The sequence below is a fragment of the Hydra vulgaris genome, chromosome 12 (assembly GCF_038396675.1).
Source record: "Hydra vulgaris chromosome 12, alternate assembly HydraT2T_AEP".
NCBI classification, from domain to species: domain Eukaryota; kingdom Metazoa; phylum Cnidaria; class Hydrozoa; order Anthoathecata; family Hydridae; genus Hydra; species Hydra vulgaris.
Window position 1 is genome coordinate 45656982 of NC_088931.1, and position 24351 is coordinate 45681332.

Consider the following 24351-nt stretch of genomic DNA (forward strand, 5'->3'; position numbering starts at 1 on the left):
TCGTTGAGAGGAAACAAAAGATTCCATGCCAGCCTGAATCTACAAAGTTATGTAAGAAGCACATTGGTCGACAGGAAGAAAAAAGATTTCTACCCAAGGGCCATCACGAAGAAAATCACGGAAAGAATCCCAGCCAGCTTCAAGGTAGTTGTAAGAGGTACAATAATAAGGGGATTCAGGTGATGAAGAAGAATGATATAATAGTTTTAAAGAGATCAAACTGTGATCAGAAACAACTAAGGGTAAGAAACTGTGAAGAAACTGAGCACTGACTAGGATCAGAAACAAGACATAAGTCGAGTAGAGAAGGTAAATGGTTCGGGTTGTCTGGAAAGTGTGTTGGAAAGTTGATTGTAGAGTAGAGATTGAGAAAGGCAAAAGCTGTGGGCTTTAATGCTTGCAGAGTCACTGACACTAGAGCCAAGCCATTCCATGTGATGAGATGGTGTTAAACGAAAGCACATGAAAGAATAGTTTGGATTCAAGCCTAGTTTCATGACAAATGGGTGAATTCTTACAAATGTATATGCCCATGCCAAGCATGTGCTCTTGGAGTCTTCACGAAATAAATTAAGATAACCATCAGCACTAAGACTCAACACAAGAAAAGTTACTTTGAAGACCACGAATGTTAGTGAATGATAGGTAAAGAGAACTTGGTAATGATGATGGTTTTTTGTGTTTTATAGTTTTTGGTACTTTATTCATTTTTAAATTTGTTGAAGAACTTGACTCAAAGCATAGATAGTACTTAGAACATTGTTTAATAGCCCAAATGTTATCTGAGCGATCTAAAATTTGGTGGTTGATTTCTTTTGAACTATATAAACGTTCTTGCGAAAATAAAATAAAATCATCATTTTTATATCTTCAGTTATTCGAATTGGTAATTATTTGGTAAAGTAAAAAGACAGAAGTGGGCAGGAAAGCTGTTTCAGACAAGGTACGATGGCAAATTGTAGGTCTGCTAAAAGATAAAACAATAAGCCAACAATAAATAGCTCAAATGTGCAATGTTTCGCTTAAATGTGTACAAACAACATTAAAAACCACAAGCTTCATAATGATGTCAAAGATTTACTAAGGCTTGTTAGGCCTTTAAAGCTAACTTCAAGAGACCAAAGTTATCTCTATCGAAAGGTTAGACAAGACCCTAAAATTTCTTACCGGGAACTTGCTGAAGAGTTCACAAATACGCTTGATAACATTAGTGTTAGTAGACGGACTGTATGGAGATGCCTAAATAAGAAAGGCTAAGATTGCTATGTCGCTGTTCGAAAACCACTTTTGCATGTCTCAGATTGCTTAAAATGATTAAACCGGTGTAGAAAAAGACTTCACTGGTCTGTAGAAGACTGGGCCAAAGTCATTTTCAGCGACGAATCAAATTTTGATGTTATAAATTGCAAGTCAAGATTAATCATCAAGAGGCCGGCTGGTGAAAAGTTCAAAGACCTTTTTTGTGTGTTGAGGATACAAGGCAGAGGAGGATCAGTTGAAATATGGGAATGCTTCTCCTATAAAGGAACAGGGTCATACAACATTTATAACGGCAGAATTAACCAGTACAACTACAAAGTGACCCTCAAAAGTAAACTTTTGCCAACTGCCAGAACTTTTTACGGAACACAACAACAATGGATTTTTCAGCACAATAACGCTATGACTCACACTGCAATCTCAGTTAAAGAGTGGCTTGATTGGAAAAACATTGCGGTCATGCCTTGGCCAACTCATTCTCCAGATCTCAATCCCATCAAGAATATTTGGCCTTGGATAGACAAGAGATTGGTCAAAGAGAGTATAACCAGTGATGCACAAATACAGCAGGCGTTAGAAAAGCTCTGAAAAGAATTTCCAAGAGAATTATGCATCTGACTAGTTCATGCATGTGTAAAAGTTTGTGGGGTGCATACAAAATACTAAAATGCACCCTGACTATATTTTTGCTCTGTTTTTTTTTTTTTAACAGTTGTCTATATTTTTCATAAAAAATAGACATAAATTTTCTTTTTTTTGAAAAAGCTTTTTTTCTTTTTTTGTTTATAAAACCACTGTTAATAAAATTTAAAACAATTTAAATTATTAACTTTTTTTTTGCTTTAAATTTTAAAGAAACATAAAAAAAATCATATTCATAATCAACTGACTCTATAATTATGCAACCCACTGTACTATAAAAAATTCATAGATTCATCCATGTCATTTTGGCAAATGTCTGCAATGCACAGAAATATGTGGTAAAATGCTGCCATGTTTACACAGCTGTCAATTTGTGTGCCATGATAAAGTTATAAATGGAAATACTAAGGTTAGAATTAAACATGCTTTATTTAAAGTTAGCTCATTAAATTTTTTTTTTTAATTTTTCAATTTTATTACAAAGTTTTAATTTTAAATCGTATACATTTTTAAAACTTTTTATTTTGAAAGATTTTATAACTTAAAATAGATTTATTATTTGTTCTTGATATTTATACATATTATGAAATTTAGGAAGTAAGCATTAAAGATCTTTCAGATTTGTCAAAGAATTGTCCTCCATGTTCCTTCATAGTAGAAAAGTTGGTTGTTTTTTTTTCCCTAAATTATTTATATTTTATAACTAATTAATCTCATTTATATTAGTACTTTTTCATTTTATTTATGGATAAATTTATTTCATTTCATTTATGGATGCAGAATATTAAAATTGACATACAACATAAAAACAAAGAACTATTTTTCAAATTTTTTTTCAATTTATTCAAAACACATACACACTTATTTTTTTGTTATCGTGTATATATATATATATATATATATATATATATATATATATATATATATATATATATATATATATATTGCATATATCGATATATATACGGTATTGGACAAAACATTTGCAACCAACATCGAACAATGCTAAAAAGTGTTCCTAATTTTACATGTCTTAAAAACGAAACGAACTATACTACCACAGCAAACAGTTCAGTAGTCTGGAGTCATAGCATGCCATGATATGAGCAATCAGGTGACAGCACACAGGCAGAATTTCGTTGACAAGTGCCATTTTGCAGCAGACAAAACAAGTGCAACTTTTTTGGTTTGTTTCGTTTTCTTAAGTCTGGTCCGTGTCAACGTCATGGAAGTTTTTTAATAATTAAAGGAAGTATCCAGAAGTTTCCAGAAGCATGCAGAAACTTCCAGAAGTTTCCAGAAGAAGCATCTGGAAGCATCCAGTAGCATCCAGAAGTATCCAGTAACATTCAGAAGCATCCAGATGCATCCAGAATCTTCCAGAAGCATCGAAAAGAAGCATCTAGAATCTTCCAGAACAGGTTCACACAGGTTCATTTTACTATATAAGAGACATGTAAATCAACATGTAATTCAGTCAGTATTATCAAGACAGTTTATCGAAGTGAGTTTTATCAAAGTGTTTTTCCGAAGAACATCAATAGAAGAAGTGAAATACAACAAGTGTTTCATTACATCAATACAGTCCACATCCAATCAAGACGTTGTGTTCCACAGAGCATTATTGTATCATCACAAGGTAAATGTAACACGGTAAGCCTTGAGAAGCGTGATTATTTATTTTTATCATTTTTATGGCTTCAAGTACAAAAATGGCTCCCGACAGTCTTGGATTGGAACTAAGAAAGAAAATTATTGGCGATTACATAAGTGGAATGTCACAAAAAAGTATTTGTGATAAATATCGCGTGAAAAAATGGACCGTATCAAGACTATGTTTCAAATATCGTTCTACGGGGAAGTTGGCAGCAGATAACAAAGGTGGAAGACCGCGTTCCACCACTTCTAGAGAGGATTCTATGATCGTCAGATCCGTCAAGAAGGATCCCTGGATATCGTCAGTCGAGATACAAAAGCAATTAGAGCTGCCTGTATCGGACCGAACAATCAAACGACGTGCTGTTGAAGCCGGATTGTTTTCTCAACACCCTGCAAAGAAACCGCTGCTTTCACTAAAAAACCAGAAGAAAAGACTCCTGTTTGCTACATCTCATATTGACTGGAATGTGCAGAAATGGCAAACTGTCCTGTTCAGTGATGAATCGAAGTTCAACATCATTGGGAGTAATGGCATTTGCCGTGTACGTCGACCGGCCGGAAAACGCCTCGATTTACGTTACTGCCATAAGACCGTGAAGCATGGTGGAGGCAATTTAATGTTCTGGGGGTGTTTTTCTGCTAATGGTCTAGGTCCAATACATCAAAAAGATGGAATATAAAAATATCCTGAAAGATGTGATGTTACCTCATGCTGAATGGAATATGCCAATAAAATGGGTTTTTCAGAAAGACAACGATCCGAAACACACTGCAAAGGTAGTCAAGCAGTGATTTCAAGACAACCATCTATCAGTGATGGATTGGCTGCCTCAATCTCTGGATCTCAACCCTATCGAGAACCTGTGGGATCTCGTCAACCGCAGAATTAATCGTGAAGGTGTACGTAATAAGGATCAACTGTTTGAACAAATCCAAAAGGCCTGGGCAGCGATTCTACAAAGTTTCATTGATCACCTGATTGAATCTATGCCTCAAAGATGCAAGGCTGTGATCGACAACAAAGGATTCGCCACGAAATATTGGTAGCGAAATACAGCTTGGTCAACATTTTGTCGAGTTGCACTTGTTTTGTCCAGAAGGAAATCAACTTTTTTAATACTTTTGATTAATTTATTAATTTTTGTGTACAAATAATGAACTTTGTGATGAATAAAACTTGAAGAACTTTGTCTCTAAACAGTTACATAGTTATTTCTCTAAATTGAAAAAATGCAGCACTTTTATATAAAGAAACTAAATTACTATTATTTGGTTGCACTCGTTTTGTCCGATACTGTATATATATATATATATATATATATATATATATATATATATATATATATATATATTTTACATATATCGATATATATATATATATATATATATATATATATATATATATATATATATATATATATATATATATATATATATATATATATATATATATATATGGCATATATATATGCAAAATATCGCTGACCTTGTTTCTATGTTTTATAGTAAAACCTTAATGTCAAATTTTTTTTGCTTATGTGATGCCAAATTCTGATTCTGATCAGTTTATGTATATATATACATATATGATATTAATATATATATGTATTTACATGCTTATATATTATTGTATATATATATATGTAAATATATATATATATATATATATATATATATATATATATATATGTATATATATATATATATATATATATATATATATATATATGTATATATATATATATATATATATATATATATACATATTTATATATATGTATATATATATATGTATATACATATTTATATATATGTATATACATATTTATATATATATGTATATATATATGCATATATATATATATGTATATATATATATATATATATATATATATATATATATATATATATATATATATATATATATATATATATATATATATATATATATTGATCTAAAATCCTCTCAATATTTCAAACTTTTTTCCCGGTCCCCTGAGAGTTTATTATATATATATATATATATATATATTTATATATATATATATATATATATATATATATATATATATATATATATATATATATATATATATATATATATATATATATATATATATATATATAAATATATATACATACATACATACAATCATATGTATATTCTAAGTTCTTGTTACTTAAATTTTAATGAATAAAATTTCATCTAATTGTTTTATAAAATAAAAATAAGATTATATATATATATTTTATATATATATATATATATATATATATATATATATATATATATATATATATATATATATATATATATATATATATATATATATATATATATATATATACAGTAACATAAAAATGTGTGTATGTGTTATATATTTATTTGTTATATATCAATTTTAATATTCTGCATCATATATATATAACCATATGATAATTATAATTGTTTTATAAAATAGAAGTATGATTGAATTAAAAATCGATGTTTTTTTTTCCGTTTTTAAATATTGATTTTATACTTTTTTTACTTAAGAAATTCAAATAAATGTCAGCAGCTAAATTTTACCCCAGTCTTTTTGATTTCCGTCCTCTTTTAGCATTTGGAACTCGCTATTTTTCTATATCACCCCTGGATGATGATGATGCTGCAGGTAGATTTCCAGGCAGTTTTATCCCAACTTCGTTTCTCCAAGTTTCCAATTCAGCCGCAAGTTTATTTTGTTTCAACTTTGAATATTTTTTTACATGTCTTTCAGTTTGCTTTAAAATTTTCTTTATGTTATCTTTTTCAACTTCTAAAGTTAGATTATATTTCACTTTGTTTTTAAAATTAACTTTGATTTTTCCAATGAACTTAATTTTATGTTCAAGGTTAGTAAAATTTCTTATAATTCTCTTTTTTTTATTAATAATATTATGTCACATGATATCAACAGCTGAACCGTCCGTGAAAGTTGATTTTCATAATTATGTAACTTCGAATATCAAGTACAAACAATTCAAATTTAAATTACTCAATTTCTGGGGATGACCAAACTGTGGAATTTTTACACATAAAATTAGAAAGTTTATATTTTATAAAACATTTGAGTTTATTTGCACCTTCCTGCGGCTTTTTTTTCCCCATTTTTAATTAAATAAATATATTTTTATATAATTTAGAATTTTTTTAGGTCTAAACAAAATTGCACAAAACAAGTGTTTAAATTTCAATTTTAATTTTTCTTTAAGTAATTCTTAAACTAAATATTATTTACAGACCAGGATAAAAAAAATGTTTAATTCACGGAGTAGTTTTTGATGCATTTCAAAGTTATTGTTAAAAAACAGTATTGGTACAATTTTAAGATGAATATTTTGCGTCATTTTTTTCTTCAACTTCAAACAGCTATAAAAATAAAATGGTTTGATGAACTTCAAAAAAAACTTTTTGCACTGACCTACATATGCCACAATATAAATTTAATTAAAGTAAAAAATAAAAGTCAGAAAATTCAATTTTTTCATGTCCTGGGCACACTGTGCAATATTAGGCAACAAAATGGGCTTCAAGGTTGAAACTTCAATACTACGAAAGACTAAAAAGACTAAATCTACCATTACTTGTGTTTTGGCGCCTACTATGCAATCTTATCCAAATATTTAAACTAATGCATCGATTCTATGTAATTAATGATATATATTAACCAAAATTTGTTAACTCGTTGTCACGTGGTCACCATCTTAAAATAAGGCATGAATATATTCTAAACTGTCTTCAAGACACATCCAACTATATGATAGATCAGCAAAAATACTGGAGCGAATTACCCGAGCAAGTAACTTTCTACTCAAATATACTTTCTTTTAAAATTAGATCTGGTTAGGGATAACATTTGGAACAATTATTTATAAAACTGGTTGTTTATAGTAGGGTGTTTTCCCTGCTCGCTGTATGTATATTTTAAAATGTTCCTTTTTTTAATTTTCAAGCAAAAGCTGGCGTTTGAAAGAAAAGTCAGCAAACTGTGTTTGTTTTTCTCTCAATTTTCTGCTAAATTTTTGCAGTTTGTTCATTTGTTGAACCCTGTTTCTAAATTTTGTGCCAACTTTATGCCAAACTAAAACAGTTTTTGGTCAGCATTAATTTGCTGACCTTATTTTTCCTAATTCTGAGGGCTGTATCTTGTGGTTTATTTATTTAATCTTTTTAAAGTAATTCACTGCTAACAATGCTGCAAGCAACCACTAATTTGGTGTTAACAGAAAACAAAGAACAGAGTTGAATAGCAAAAAAGTGGTTAATTTTAAAAATTGTCAGTTGTATGATTCAACATGAAGACATTGTAGTAATAGCTTCTTTTTTTTAAAAAAAAAATTTCTTTTTCAAGCAGTCAATTTGATTATTTTTTTAATGGCATATGCAATGGCTGCATTTAATTGACCTATAGATTAAAATGTGTGTGTGTATATATATATATATATATATATATATATATATATATATATATATATATATATATATATATATATATATATATATATATATATATAACTCTTATGTGTTGTCAGAAAGTTTTTTCCGTATTTTGTTGACAAAAAGTAAAAATTAAAATGCAAGAGCGGAATTTTTTTTTTTATTAATTGATAGGCTGCCTCCCCCAACCAAACCCTCAGTCGATGTAGCAGCACTCCCTTGCGAGTCAGGCTAAAAGATAGTAGATGTAGCAGCACTCTGTTGCGAGTCAGGCTATTTGCCAGTCGATATAGCAGCACTTTGTTGCGAGTCAGGCTATTTGTCAGTCAATGTAGCAGCGCTTTGTTGCGAGTCAGGCTATAAGATAGTTGATGTAGCAACACTCCGCGCATGGTTTACAGTAAAAAAAAATTAAAATAAAAACATTTTATTAAAAAAATAAAAATAAAAACATTGTTTATATTCTTAAAAACATTCAAAATGTTTTTAAAAACATTCTGGTTAATTAAATTTGGGTTTTTGCGGTTTTTTAAAAAAACGATTAATTTGTAGTTATATTAATGGTTTTTACTTTTTGACAACACCCAAATGTTGAACTAAAGTCAAAAGTAATTAAAAGTGACGTTTTTGTTGGCATAAGAATCATTTTTTTCCTTCCGTACTCCCAAATGCAACAAACTATATATATATATATATATATATATATATATATATATATATATATATATATATATACACACACTGCGACCATTTTCTATAGACGCATGTAGAATTTAGCGGATTTACAGTGTTACAGTGGTAATAAAATTGTTCTAACGGTACTTTTGAATAAGTGTATGTAAGAAAACAATGATCCATTATGCATCTGATTGTATTGATTGAATTGTCTAGATTGTATTAAAATAATTAAATTTTTAATATTCACATGGCAATTTTCTATAGACGCACTAAAGTTTTTACGAGTTTTGTCACAAATTTCTTATATTCTGTAGTATTTTTTATTTTGTGAGTTAAAATTAAGTTGAACTTAACCAAATGCCGAAAGGAAAGCTCCTTACCGATCGAGAAAAAGTTCCAAATTGAGAAATTGCTAGAAGATTGAAGAGATCAGATCACGTTATCCGTAATTTCTTGAAAAATCCAACAGATTATGCAACAATCAAGAGGAAACCAAAGAAATCTAGGGTATCAGACCGTGAAAAACGCAGAATTGTTCGACTCGCATCAAATTCATCAAAAAGTTTTAAAACAAGTCAGATTTGGGTTTAAATGTTTGCAAGGAGACGATTAGGAAAGTTCTTAAAGACATCCCGCACATTGTACGATCAAAAATGAATAAAGCACCAAATTTGAGGCTCGTTCACAAACAAAAATGGATAAAATTCGCTCGCGAAAACATGGCATGCGATTGGGAACAAGTAAGTAATTTTAGATTAAATTCTCATGAATACGTAAGATGTCTAAATAACTGAATATTTTTTTTTACAATACCAGGTGATTTTTCGGACAAGAAAAAGTTTAATCTTGATGGGCCTGATGGTTTTAGTGGCTACTGGCGTGATTTGAGGAAAGAACCCAAATATTTTTTGACAAGGAATTTCGGTGGTGCATCTTTGATGGTTTGGCTTGGGTTTTGTGCAACAGGAAAGTTAAATTTAGCATTTACATCTTGCAAAATGAAAAGTTCTGAATACATTGATGTGCTAAAATTATGTTTGATTCCATTTAAAAACAAATATTGACGCAAAAAGTTTGTTTTTCAACAAGACAATGGCAGCATTCACACTAGTAACGAGACTAAAGCTTGGTTTGAAGCTAAAAAAATCGAGCAAATGTGGTGGCCTGCTCGAAGTCCAGATTTGAATCCTGTTGAAAACATCTGGGAAATCATTGTAAGACGTATCTATGCTGACTAGAAGCAATATAACTGCTGGGAGGATATGGAGCCAAAAGTGTTGGAAAACTTGGTGGAAAGTATGCCAAAACGAATTTATCAAGTAATTGAGCGCAAAGAGGTCCAATTGAGTACTAAAAATGTGATAAAAACATTTTTTCGGATAGATTTGTTAAAAATGTGAACTGCGTCTATAGAAAATAGTCAGCTATCTTTTGAACTTAATTCATTTATGATTGACCTCTTTTCAAATTTGATATTATTTTTTGATAATTTTCATTATTTTGTGATGCTTTATTTATAATTTATTGAAATACACTATAAAAATAAAGTTAAGTATGTTTTTAAGACAAAATCCACATGCGCCTATAGAAAATGGTCGCAGTATATATATATATATATATATATATATATATATATATATATATATATATATATATATATATATATATATATATATATATATATATATATATATATATATATATATATATATATATATATATATATATATATGTATGTATGTATGTATGTATGTATATCTGTGTGTGTGACAAAATGTGACAAAAGTAAGAAACATCTGAGTTTTTATTATGAAATATATAATGTTTTGTCAATAACTATTGACAAAACATTATATATTAAAAATGATTATTATTAAAAACATTTTGTTAAAGTTATTAAAAAAGCATTTTAAACTATATTTTTGGAATTTATTTTTAGAAAAAGTAAATATATAGTAATAATGGTTCATCATCAAAATTATTCATTGGACATCAGATCTCGGGTCATTTCTGATAAAAAAAAAAGGCCTAACCTAAAAGCAATGTGCTGAAAAATATCAAATATCAATAAGTGGTGTTAGAAAGATGTGTATAAAATATGAAACAACTGGTTCTGTTGAAAATCAGAAAAGATGTGGTTGCCCAGCTAAGATTTTAACAAGAACTGATATGCTAATTGCATGGATAGCAAAAAAAAATTCAACAACATCAAGACAGATTGTTGAAAATCTTAAATTAAATGTTTCCAGTCGAACTGTACAGGGAAGACTTAATTCAAGTGGTTTAATAAACCGTCTTCAGAAAAGTAAACCCCTCATTAGTGGTATAAACAAAAAAAAACATGCTTGTAAAAAGCATGCCAAGGCGTTTAGAATCAGTCATAAAAGCAAAAGGTGGTGCAACAAAGTACTAAAATGAAAATCAGACATGATGTTCTTGCAATTTTAATAAATAGTTATTGACAAAGCATTATATTTCATAATAAAAACTCAGATGTTTCTTACTTTTGTCACATTTATTTTGGGAGAAAAAATTGTAAGATAGCTAATTTCATTTAATAGAGTTACTTTTGCAATGAGTAAAAAAGAGTTATAAATATATTTGTTTTTATTTGGAATCAAATTTTAAAAAAAAACATAAAATTATTGCAGTTATGTGGAGTTTGATTGTGGAATTTTATCAACAATGTTACTTAATTTTGTCTGTGACTGTGTATATATATATATATATATATATATATATATATATATATATATATATATATATATATATATATATATATATATACACAGTATGGTATTCAATGGCTGATGATTGCCGTATAGGCATGAAACTTAAAGTACCGTAGAAAAAGTTGTTTTTTCTTCGTTAATGTATATGTATTTATATATATATGTATTTATATATATATGTATATATATATATATATATATATATATATATATATATATATATATATATATATATATATGTATATATATATATGTATATATATATATATATATATATATATATATATATATATATATATATATACACATATATATTATTTTGATGACTTTTTTAATGCTGTATCATAAAAAATTAAAGATTGAATATACTGTTTTAAAGAATATAACAAAATTTAAGGTTCCAAATTGTGGGACTCTAATTGGAAAATTATCCAAAAGAAAATTTTTTCAGCACATATTTTTTTTTTACATAAGTGATTAATTTGTAAACATTTTGATATTTTAGGCATATTTTTTCAGTAACGAACAAAATTTGCAATCATTTTAACATGTCATAACAAATAAAATTTACAGTTAACAATACTTATAAATGTTTTTTAACTTAAAAAATGTAAAATTTATTTGTTTTAGGTTTTGTATTGGAGAGCATTCTGTGAGTTTGTTTTTTTACATAATAGTTTGATGTAATTTTTTTTTTAATTTTTAAGTAATGGCTATAAAATCTTTTTTTTAATACCTGATTTCATTTGATTTTTTAAATACATTAATATGATATTTATTTTTCAACACCTAACATTAGGTCTAAAAATTTTAATTAGAATTTTAAAGTGACTAAATATTTTAGAAATTTTAAAGTAGTAAACAATCAGAACTGTCACATAGTTATCAATCTAAACTGTCAAATAAAAAAAATTTTAAAAATATTTACAACGCAGAGTATTAAATGGTTCAAATATATTATATTTAGAATAATTCCAAGATATTTTTCTTTATTGTATTGACTTCCCTAAGGTAACAGGAGTCACTTAAGTCAAGAAGGCTTTTAAATTTTATTTTTTATCAACAAAAAAAAACAGTTTTTTCAAAGTATTAATCCTTTATCTCTGAAAAACTCAATAACAGGACTGCTGCATAGAAAAACAATGTTGAGTGGGTACTACCAAGGATATGCTAGGCATCAAACTCTGAACTTCTCGCATATGAAGCAAGTGCTCTATCACTTCATCACTAAGTCTCTATTATTATTTTTTTTAAATTCTGGAGATTGTTCTGACACCTCTAATTAATTAGTATTTTTATCAACAAAATCAACTGTGAGCATTTCTCTTGTTCTACTGCTGTTATAAAAGGTTGTCATACAAGTCTTTAGGTTTTCTTTAATTATACAACTTAAGTCTTCTGTTTACTGTGTTTTTGGTCTTTAACACTCTTCTTTGTTTGCTGTTAACTCCCAACCTGATTAGTTGTTGCTTGCAGTTTTGTTGGAGTGATTTTTAAAAATAATTGTTTTGCAACTTTGTTATGAGTAAAGTTTAAAAACAATAAAAAGGTGTTTGAATTTAATTTCAAATTAAAGATATGTTTATCTTTATTTAAAAAAAAAAAGATCAAACTTTTTATTTTTTCTTTGATAAATTAAACTCTTTTGTTTAGGTTGAAACTTTTGCCTGTTCTGAAGTAAAGGCTTACTCTTGTCAGCATATTTGTGGAAGATTACTTTCATGTGAAAACCATGTTTGTCAAAAAGTGTGCCATTATGTTAAAGGAAGTCCTTTTCAGGGAAAAGTAAAAGTTTTTTATTTATTGTTTTAAATATCTTTGTTTTTCAATAACGGGTGATTACTAAAAATCTGGACAAAACTAAAAAATAAATAACTTTTAATCTAGAAAACCTATTTTATTGTTTTAAAAAAACCAAAATAGCAAATTTATTCTAATTTTATTAAAAACGTTTATCTTAATTCAACAAGACTATGTCTTCTTATTGTGTCGAGTCTTCTGCTAGTAGACTCTACCAAGCGTTGTACCAGCTCTTTGTTGAATTTCTTAAAACAGTAAATTATTCTAGAGCGTAATTGATCCAAATTCTCTGCCTGCCAACCATTTTTGTAAACATCTCCTTTGATACAAGACCAAAAATCCTCAATACAACGACATTCAGGCATATTTGGAGGGTTTTCACTTTTTGTTACAAACTTTATACCATTTTCATTCAAAAACTTAACAGCTTTGTTTGAGTAATGGGCACTTGCTAGATCAGGCCAGAATATGTATTTGGTATTTTTTGGATGCTGTTTGATGTGTGGTAATAGTTTTTTAGTCAAACATTCATCAACATAAGTATGCTGGTTAATAGCTGTTCCAGACTGTACAATGTATGGAGTTGATAGGCCAAAAGGCGAAATGACCACGTAAACCAATAATTTTTCTTCAAATTTCTTTTTTTCTTTAAATTTAACATTGTTTGGTGTTAATTCGATGTTACTTGAATAGAAATTATCATTACCATTAATTTGGCTGTTCGAGAGAGTAAAATAAGACTCGTTATCAAGAACCCAAATAAAATCTTTATATTTTTTATAAAGTTGACCACACAAACGTCGGTTTTTTGCTCTCTGGGTCTCAGTTCAACTTGGAATCTTCATTTGTTTTCTTTTTTTTTATTGATGTTTTGGTTTTCAATGTCTTAGAAATAAGTGACTGAGAATTTGGACTTTTTTGTAGCTATACACTGAGAAAGCTTGGTAAGTTGACTGATGGCGCGCTTAGTCATTATTTTTGGCTTTCTACCACTACCAGTTTGCCTTTCAAATGGTTTATCTTCTTCTACACGTTTAATAATTCCATATATAGTCGATCTTGATAAGTTTTCTGCTTCAAAATGAGAAACAGTGAATGGTTTATGTTTATCTGAATTTTCTTGATAAAACTGGTACACATGTTTTCTCTGGAACTCTTTGTTTGACGTCATTTTTAATACTAAATTTAAAATACTTATATAAAAGTTAATATATATTTCAAAAGAAGAATAAATTTGCAACATTTTAAAAATTGTTTGAAAAAATAAGTATTAGTTGCATATAGAAATATGATGTAAGCAATTTTGTCCAGATTTTTAGTAATCACTTGTTACAGCATTTATAAATTGCTTTTTAGGCTGGCAAAAACTGTACAGCTTGTAAAGAATTATGTACTAAACCACGCAATTGTAAACATAGCTGTAAGTTGGCTTGTCATCCTGGTATGTATTTTTAACACAAGTTATGTTGATGCAAATTAAGTACTGTTGTTTGTTGTTACTGAAATTTTATAAATGTTTACAATGGTCTGAAATATTCAAAAAAAATTTACATATTTATTTGCATGGATTACTGGAAGGGTGCATCAAAAACCCAAAAAGATTATTTAAATATTTTAAAAATAGTCATCATTTTATAAAAAAATTATATTTATATGAAAAACTTTTTATACGTTAAAAGCATTGGCTTTTTTGCTAAAACCATTTTCTTAATTAAATACTCAAATAATCGATTGAAAATGTTGATTGAGCAATAATACTAATACTGATTGAGCAATCGTTGGAAGGTTCAGAGCAATTTCAAGAGTTTTAAAAAAAAAGAATCACCAATACCATTTTTATAGCAAACAAGAAAACAAGGTTTATTTTAGTACTTGTTAAGTAATTTATAGAGAATTGAAGTGATACCTAAAGAACACTTTTACAAGACTTTTATTGTCTGTACTATAAGTTGTAAAAAATTTATGAAAAAAAACTTTAGCAACAGAAACATCAGTGATTAGAATGTCAATGTCTATCAAAGGATAACCTGTTTATCTGGGATGTCAGAAAAAGTTTGGTCATTCAAAAGATTAATAAAAGGAAAAGTTTTTAATAATCAGTTGAATGAAGTTCTAGTTAATAAAAAATTTATGGAAAAAAAAATGGAGAGGTAATTAAGTCATACGTAAGATATATAGTATTAGAATTGTCTTTCTTAATGACACTATTAAATTTTTGCAAAAGTCTCTAGAGCCTTGCAGTAAAGTATATCTGAAAATAATGGGCTTTAGCATTATACCTTATTGCATTGATTTCTTGCTATGATAAAAAGACTTGTGTTCTCTAGTAAAAAGGTTCATGGTTTTGATTGTAAATAACAGCTGTACAAGAAAGAGAAAACCATTTGAAACTTACCATAAAGAATAAAAGTTTCTGTTCTTGTCTGAATTTAAGCATAGGAGGGTACAGCTCTTAACAGTTAAAACATTAAAGACTACAATTCTGTGAATTGTTTTATGAGTTCACAAATGATCTAGCGGACTTATTCCTGTTGATTATAGTGTATTGAAAAATAATGTTTATTGAAATTTTTTATGGTCTTTTATATAGTCTTTATCAAGCCATAGTAAATATTGTTGCACAAACTTTCCATCAATTCTTTTACTTAAAGACTATTGTTAAAGATATTTTGAGAAAAAAGTGATTTTTTTGAATTTAACATAAAATTTAGTGAGGAATTCACCAATAAAATTATAAACATTAAGTTTTTTTCTTTTTCTTTAAACATTAATAAATGAAAATGTTTGATTAAGTTATGAATTGATGAAATACCTTGTAATGATTGAAAAACTGTGATATACAAATGGTTGAAATACTGTGTAATGGTCGACATGTTAATAAACTTGATATTTTGTTAATGACTGACAATTTAATTTTAGTAATATGTGTGTATATGCACACAAGCTTCAATAAATGCACAATAAATGCAAACATTACTTTTCAACTGACATTTCCATCAATTTTGAACCTACTCTATTTTTGATAAATTTTCAATCGATTATAGTTTTAATCGACCGATTTTTCAATCAACTTAATACATTTTTTTATTCCGATATGTATTTTTAATATTTTTTTGGTGATTTATGTTTTTAAAAGACAGAACTATGTAAAAGTTTTCTTTTACATAGTTCATACCTAAAACACATATGTGTTTTAGGTATGAAATGAAATGACCCCGGAAGTTTCAATAGATTTAGGTCACTAATATCAAATGTTTTAAGGATCTGATTTTTAAAAAATCTAAATATTTTTAAAAAGAAATTTAAAATATTTTTCAAAAATATTTAAAAACTACAAAATATTATTCTCACTTTAAAATATTTGTTTCATTTGTTTTTTGCTCATCTGGGAAACATTGAATCTGTTGATGACAGGCTTCATTTTAGCATGAGCTGCTTCAGAAGCCTGCTCTGCATATCTTCCAAGAGAATGGCCAGATCTAAAGATAAAATTTCCTAAGTGTGCTGTTACTGGGTAGCCACCAAATCAAAAAATTCAGTGAAAGTCAAGAAAGTTTAGATAAGGCCAGGGAAAATTAAGGGGAAAAGATTGATTTGGTTAAAAATCAGGGAATGTTTATTGTAAATAGTGTTTCTTTTTTAGGTTACTTGTTAAACAATCATATAGCTCAAAAGGTTGTTTGAATATAATAATATTTGATCATTATTAAAAATACATATATTTATTAAATACAGGTTAGAGAGCTGTGACAAGTCGCATAGAGGGGCAAAAAAAAATTTAGATTCAAAGCCAGTATCTTGCTACTTTAAGCCTGTACAGTAGGATGTCCCAAATTTTCACTTTTTTTTTAATTTCAATGTGCACGCAATTTTTCCCATTCTCTTATGTCCCCTGATAGTAAATATATATAAAAAAAACATTTTCGGAAATCAATTTTAGCTATATGTAAAATTCCATTTTTTGTTAAAAGCCTAAATTTTACACATTTTCTTAATAAAAATACAAAAATGTTTAAAAAAATATGTATTTTAGGAATAATAAACTATATATTTTTTAACTGGGATTTAGAAAGAACCTTTTTAAGCTTCTTTCTATTGTCCCTTGCCACCAGTATTAAATTTTGTTGCATAATGTCAGATTTGTATCCACCTAAAAATCCTGAATAAGGTGTATGTTACTTTCTGCACAATCGTTAACACAAGTCAAATTTTTAACAAATTTTTTGAATAAATCTAATGACTTCAAGGCTTTTTTCTTCCTCCACAGTTCTACTTCACCATCAGGGACTTCAGCAATATTCAACAGAAGCCAACTTTTTTGACCTACCAATTCCCAAAGCTCACTGGAAAACCTAAGCTACCTGTCTGATATGACGTGTAACTTAGGTTTTCCAGTTTTGAGCTTGTCAGGAACATCATACTGAACTAATCTGTCCAACATCTTTTTCTTCACTTCCTGCTCTACATCCTCATCAGCCAGAGATAGCAGCACCAACTGCTCAGTCAAGTACCAGTTGTGTCTTTGCATACTAGCAACCAATGCTGAACCAAGATTGGGATATTTATCTTTAATGCTAAATGCATTTTTGAAAGCGGCAAGATCATTTGAGGGTGATTTTGCAACCAAATATGACTTTAGAAACCAAGGTGCATACCAGACAGATGTGAAGAATGCCGCTGTCTCTATCATATTTCTTTCCTTTTCACTCATAATCATGGTGATCTTATCTGTTATTCTCAAGGTAAGAATGTATAAAGCATCAGCCATAAACCTAAATCTTAAAATTTTGTTACCATTAATATTTATCATTTTTTTAATTTATATGTTATTTATAATACTCACACAAATTTTATAATTTATCTATAAGGTTTTATTTTTTCAATATACTTTACCTGGCTTCATGGCAGGCTCCAGGTTGATGGAAACAAAATCCAGGTACTTCTCCTCCCAAATAGAAAACAAAAAGCTCACATAGTTTCCTGTAATCACTCCTGACAAACGTTTTTGAGGCAAGGGCTTCTTTTTTAAACTCCAGAGCTTTCTTAGCAATTTCATAAAGGGGTGACCCAGTCTGAAGCTGACTCCAATCAAACCTAACTAGGTCTATTATCTTGTCCCCCTCTTTCTTGACTGAATGCTAATTTTTTTGGAGTTTGACATACAGCCCTTTTCTTGGGCCCTTCGTCTTCTCTCCAGTCAAAGCCTCCATAAAGTGTGAGATGTGTATTTCTAGCATATATCTTCTACAGAGAAACTATAAAAGTGGAGTGTTAATGATGGAGCTAAGGATAACAACAGCTCCAGAGTGTATTCCAGTATTAGATGCCGTAGTGTCGCAGCAAACAGCAAATATTTGATCAACAATGTTGAAGTATCCTAGCAGATTTAAAATTGCTACAGCCTAGTCACTACTTTTGGAACTTGCTGTCTGAACAACACCTAGCACTACGTCATCTGTGTCATCCATATCAGGGGATGTAACACTTACTGCTATTCTTTCTACAGAAACAGTTATTTTCAGATCTTCAATCTGTTTCACCCGTTTTTCATCAAAATGAATAGCTTTTTTCCCTTTTTTCTTGCCTGAGTTTATCTCCTACTGCCTCTATTTTTTGGAATCTCTTTCTATGAACTGTACTTCTTGATAGAATAATATCTTCAAGATTCACACCAGCTTTATTGCAAATAGCAGCTACTATGGAAGTTTGTGGTCGTATACCTACTCTGTATTGGGCGGAAACTGCAGCAGTACAGTCAACCAGATTTTTAGCACTTATACTTATCATTATTTTAGATTTAGTAGAATGACTGAGTCTATTAGGTAAATCTTCATCATCTAAAGAATCTAAACTTGGTTCTGATTCAGATTCATTTTCAGATGAATGCAAAGAAACCCTAAGGTCATTGGATTTTACTGCATTCATTGTGATTCTACCTTTACCTATTGCCTCCTCCATCCTCTTGAGCCTAATATTTTTATTTTCAACTGAATTTTGTAATACTTCATCAATTTCTTCTGTAATATACATGTTTCGCTCTCCTTTTTGATCTAGATAGAATTGAATATCCTTATCTTTGGCATTCTCAGAACGAAAATGATCCTGATTTACTTTTTGTTCAAAATTTTCTAATGAAATATCAAAGAGTGTATTACTCTCCTCTAAAAACTATGTCTGTATCTTAGAGAAGTTGCCATCACTAGAGTTCCAGTTCAATGATTTGAGATGATACAAATTTATGTACTTATTATGGAGCTTCAGTATCTTATCCCTGACACTGGATCCACTGATGATAAAATTTTGAAACCCTGCTTTCTTCCAAGTGTCTATTACAGCGGATCTTTGTTCAGGGATCTAATCTTTACAGATTAGATCCCTGTAGTCTTTGTAACAATTCTCCAGAAAACAGGCGTCTGTTTAAAATTACCAGAAACCATTGTTAAAATTTTTTTGTCTAAATTCAAAGCCCGCTATTCTCAGGTCACAAAATCTTGTATTTTATCTCAAAAATTAGGCTTCAGAGACTTCTGGAGAATCTTTAACAGTGTCTATAATAAGGGCAAATCTGTTATTCCACCTCTCTTGCATTGTCCAGATTTTGTTATCTCACCTAAAGACAAAGCTGAGTTTTTTGCTAAGAACTTTCCATCAATCTAATCTCTTGATTACACTAATCACATCTTACCTGATATAGCCAACAAACAGGTTGATCTATTGCTTGACGTTCGTGTCACTCTAGCCTCTGTATCTAAAGTGATTTCCTGCTTAGACTCTTCTACTGCTTGTGGTTTGGACTAGTGATGTGCGATTTTAAGTTCGAAATGATTTAAAACGAAAGTACGCTGTACTGATATTGAAATTTGGTATTTAATAGTAATAATTTATAGTGTGTGACAGAACACAGAACAGAAATGAAACATTATACATTTTATATTTAATAACCAATCATATTGCAGTTTTATAATGTAAACAAAATACTAAGCAACACAGACTAGACTCTAGAGTCAAATAAAAATGAATGAAATCAAATGAGACTAGTATCATACAATACAATTACAATGTGTAATAATTCAAGTTAAAAAAAATCAAGTCAAGTACTTGCAATGCAGTGCATAGAATAAAGACTAGGACTAGTATTATATTTACAGTTATAGTTTAACAGATAATACAATACAAGTAAAAGTACAATGCTATAATGAATGCAAATGCTATACAGTTATGTAAAGTAGTAGTACATGCATAGGCAATTGTTTCAGAAAGTCCGAGACCTTAATCTACAGTGTACTGTACTGACTGCGGCTGGCAGGGCAGTCTGGCTTCGGTACGCTACTGCCATGTGCTATACTACAAATTTTCGTGAATAAAAGTTAGTTCAGCCACATGCTCAGAGAGTATATTACATCGCCTTCTTGTAACAATGTTACCAGACGTTGAGTTCAATCTCTCCGAATTTACAGAAGTTGCTGGAATAGCCAATAGTGCCCTTGCTATTCTCGAGAGTTTCGGCAGACGGTGATGAATAACTTTCCACCAATCAAGTACATTGGCGTTCCTTCCAATAGGAGGTTCAATCATATACATTCTGACCTCCTCTTGCACAGAAGCTGCATCATCAACTGGCAGCATCCTATTCGCAGTTGCTGTTGTAAGCATGCTGTCGAAGTCATCCCATAAACTACTTGGCTTAGAGGCTGCAGCTGATGTCCGACCAGGACCTGAACCAGGACCAGCACTTTCAAAAGCAGGAGCGGGAGCACCAGCACTAGCAGATGTTCCTACAAAGTATTATATAATATAAATAAATGTAAAACTAAAATAGCAAACAGAAATGAAAACCTATGCATTATTGTTTTATTATTCATCTGTAATTAAATTAAACCACAATCCAGTAAATCTGAAAGTTAAATCTGAACTGCAGGCCATTACCATCAAGTCTTAATCTGTGTTAATCACGTAGCATAAAACGTAATTGAATTGTACCTTGAGTTAAGTTCATGTCATGATCGCTCAAGGCACAATGTCCACCTCCACCAACACCAGTACCGCCACGAGATTTCCTTAGAGTACTGATGAAGACTGTCTACAACAGTAGCTTGCTGTTGTTCAGAGTAGAAGATGGATTTGTAGCGTGGATCAAGAAATGTACATGCTGCATCAGGCAAAGCTGATATAAATTGCGGAAGTCATCGGCCTAGTTTTAACTTTAATTTTCGAGCAATAAGTACACCACAACCCTTATGTGAAGGATCATTTATGAATCGCTGCAATTGCTGATTTAAGCCATGCAAGGCCGGAATTTTCATAGACAACGTTGGGTAGTTCTTGCCACATAATTCTCTACTTGCTTGTTCAAATGGAGCAAGAATTGTGTGATAGCCTTCAGCAAGCTTCCAGTCTGCATTAGTCAAGTTATCAATTTTTTCACTTATTGCTAGCTCTGCAGATATAGCATCTTTTTCTTCGCATAATCTCTTCAGCATAAAGTAATCCGAGTTCCACCTAGTAGCAACATTGATTATCAGTTCTCATTCTACCTTTCCTAATCGCTTCTGCTCTCTGTGCAAATTCTGTGTAGCCTGGCAGCTATGGTGATAATGTGACACAATATGACGGCTTTTGGAAAGGACAGTCTGCATTCCACCAATTTCACTCACAGCATCATTGATGGTTAATTGTAAAGTGTGATCAAAACAAGAAAGATCATAAAATGATTGTGAGAGATTCATGGCGCTTTTCATATTACTGCCATTATCACGCAACGCATAAATTGGAACAGTCCAAGGAAGCTCCCAATTATCAATAGTCTTGTCTAAAGATTATAGAATGCTTTCGCCGGTATGTTCTCCTGGAAACGGCTTGTTTTCTAATGCAAATGTCTTTAGCTCAAATTCAGGGCTTACATATGACAGACAGAAATAAATAAATGGATCTTGCGCCCTCGAAGTCCACAGGTCAGTCGTGAATGAATATGAAGGAATATCTTCAAAATCTCGATATATTTCATTAGCGGTTTTCTGTTTTACACTACAATATAACTCAGGTACAACTGATCTTGAAAACGTAGTTCTGCTTGGCACCAAATATTGTGGTTCCATTAATTTCATCAGTTCTTTGAATCCTCTGCCTTCTACAAAGTCGTATGGCAACATGTCTAGAGCAAGCATGGGACCAACCGATTTCGTTATAGCAATGGCATTTGGATGACTTGACGACCAATGTGCTTTCTCATTAAAAAGGTCATCAACTTTACTTTGCTTCTTATTTTCATTTTTCAGTTCTTGTTCTGCAAGTTTTCTTTTACGATTCTCTTCATTTCTCGCTACCCACTCTTTATGCGCTTTCGGATAAGCAACACGTAAGTGAGCATAAAGACCTGTTGTTGCTCCAGTTGGACACTGAACTTGCATGTTCCTATTTTGCAAATGCCTATAATTCTATTGCCATTCATTTTTTGTCTACTAAAAAATTCCCAGACAATACTTCGACAATTACCATCGTTACTATCCGCCATTGTGGAACTGTATAACTTTTTTCTTTCACTTTTAAACGATAAAAATTCTGGAGAGCGATATGACTTATCTAACTACTGTCCCATTAGTCTTCTTCCTATCATAAGCAAGTTTTTTGACTCTTTAATTAACAAACACTTAATCTTTCATCTTGAATCTAATAACATACTTTCTGATTATTAGTATGGATTTCAATCTTCTTGTTTTACTGATTTTTTAATGGTAATAATGAATAAGTTTTATTGTGCATTAGATAGATGTGTAGAGGTTAATCTCTCTGCATTTCTAAAGCTTTTGATAAAGTTTGGCATGCTGGTCTTCTCCGCAAGCTCACTTCTTACGGTGTATAAAGTAACATCTTTAAGACAGCTGAAATCTTTCTTACTAAAGGTAGTATAAAAGTTGTTCTCGATGGACAGCACTCTTCTTCATTTCCTGTAACTTCAGGGGTTCCTCATAGTTCTATCCTTGGCCCTATAATTTTTTTTGATTTACATTAAAGATCTCCCAGAAATTCTTACATAATGGCATTGTTCACTGATGACACTACCATTTGTTTTTGTCTTGATAAGAAGCCAACTCTCTCTAATTGCTTAAAGGGGGCATTTGAGCTTGAAAAGGATCTCATTTCTGCAACAGCATGGGGCTTTCAGTGGCTGGTGAACTTCAACTCAGATGAAACTCACTTTTTTACAGCTAATCGTTATCGCCTCAATCTAGATCTTCCTATATTTATGAACAGTAATGTACTTGAAAAGTCTTCTACCTTTCATCTTTTAAGATTAACTCCTACTTTCCGATCTTTCTTAAAAAATGATATATCAAATCCACTGCAAAATTGCAAAAATCATATATCAAAATCCATTCCAAAAATCATATATCAAAATCCATTCCAAAAATCATATATCAAAATCTACTGCATCAGATTGCATCTCTTTATTGTTCTTGCCACTTTCTCGCTCAGAAATCTATTTTTTATCTCTATAAATCTCAAATCCATCCTTGTATGGAATACTGTTGCCATATCTGGAGCTAATCTTTGAATGACGCCTTTTCTTTTTTAGACAAGGTACAAAAACGCATTGTAAACATAGTTGAACCTGCTCTAGTTGCTAACCTTCAAACATTGTCACATTGTCATAATGTTGCTTTTCTTTCTCTTTTTTATAAATACTATAATGGGAGCAGCTCTAAAGAGCTAGTATCTTTTCTGCCATCTACTAAAATTCATTCTTGTTGTTCTAGTCATTCAGTTAAGTCTCATCCTTTTACTGTGACTGTTCTTAAGTGCTATAAAAATTCTTATTCATCTCATTTTTTTCCTCAAATATCAGTTCTTTTTAATTCGCTCTTTTCATCTTGTTTTCCGGATTCATATAATTTGCAATCTTTTAAGTTGTCTGTTAGTTGTTATCTTGCTTTATAAACTTCGTCTTTTCTCTTCCAGTAGCTTCCAACTCTAATAGTGGTTGCTTGCAGCCTTGTTGGAAGTGAAGATGTTTAAAAAATATATATATTAAATCAAAAATTTTTATATTATTTTTATTAAGTTAAATTGACTAAATTTGTTTCTTTTAAATTTTGAAATATGCTTTTAAACCTTGTTTTGTAA

At 29.9% G+C, this 24351-nt stretch overlaps 1 protein-coding gene across 1 annotated transcript in view; it reads left to right on the plus strand.

Annotated features, from left to right (window-relative positions):
• LOC100215019 (NF-X1-type zinc finger protein NFXL1) overlaps positions 1-24351 on the plus strand; it is a 96844-nt gene that overhangs the window by 59538 nt on the left and 12955 nt on the right. Inside the window, exons 14-18 of the mRNA XM_065813429.1 lie at positions 2192-2311; positions 2497-2564; positions 12061-12082; positions 13084-13215; positions 14587-14671. Of these exons, the coding sequence (XP_065669501.1) occupies positions 2192-2311; positions 2497-2564; positions 12061-12082; positions 13084-13215; positions 14587-14671 (427 nt within the window). The remainder of the gene's footprint in view (positions 1-2191; positions 2312-2496; positions 2565-12060; positions 12083-13083; positions 13216-14586; positions 14672-24351) is intronic.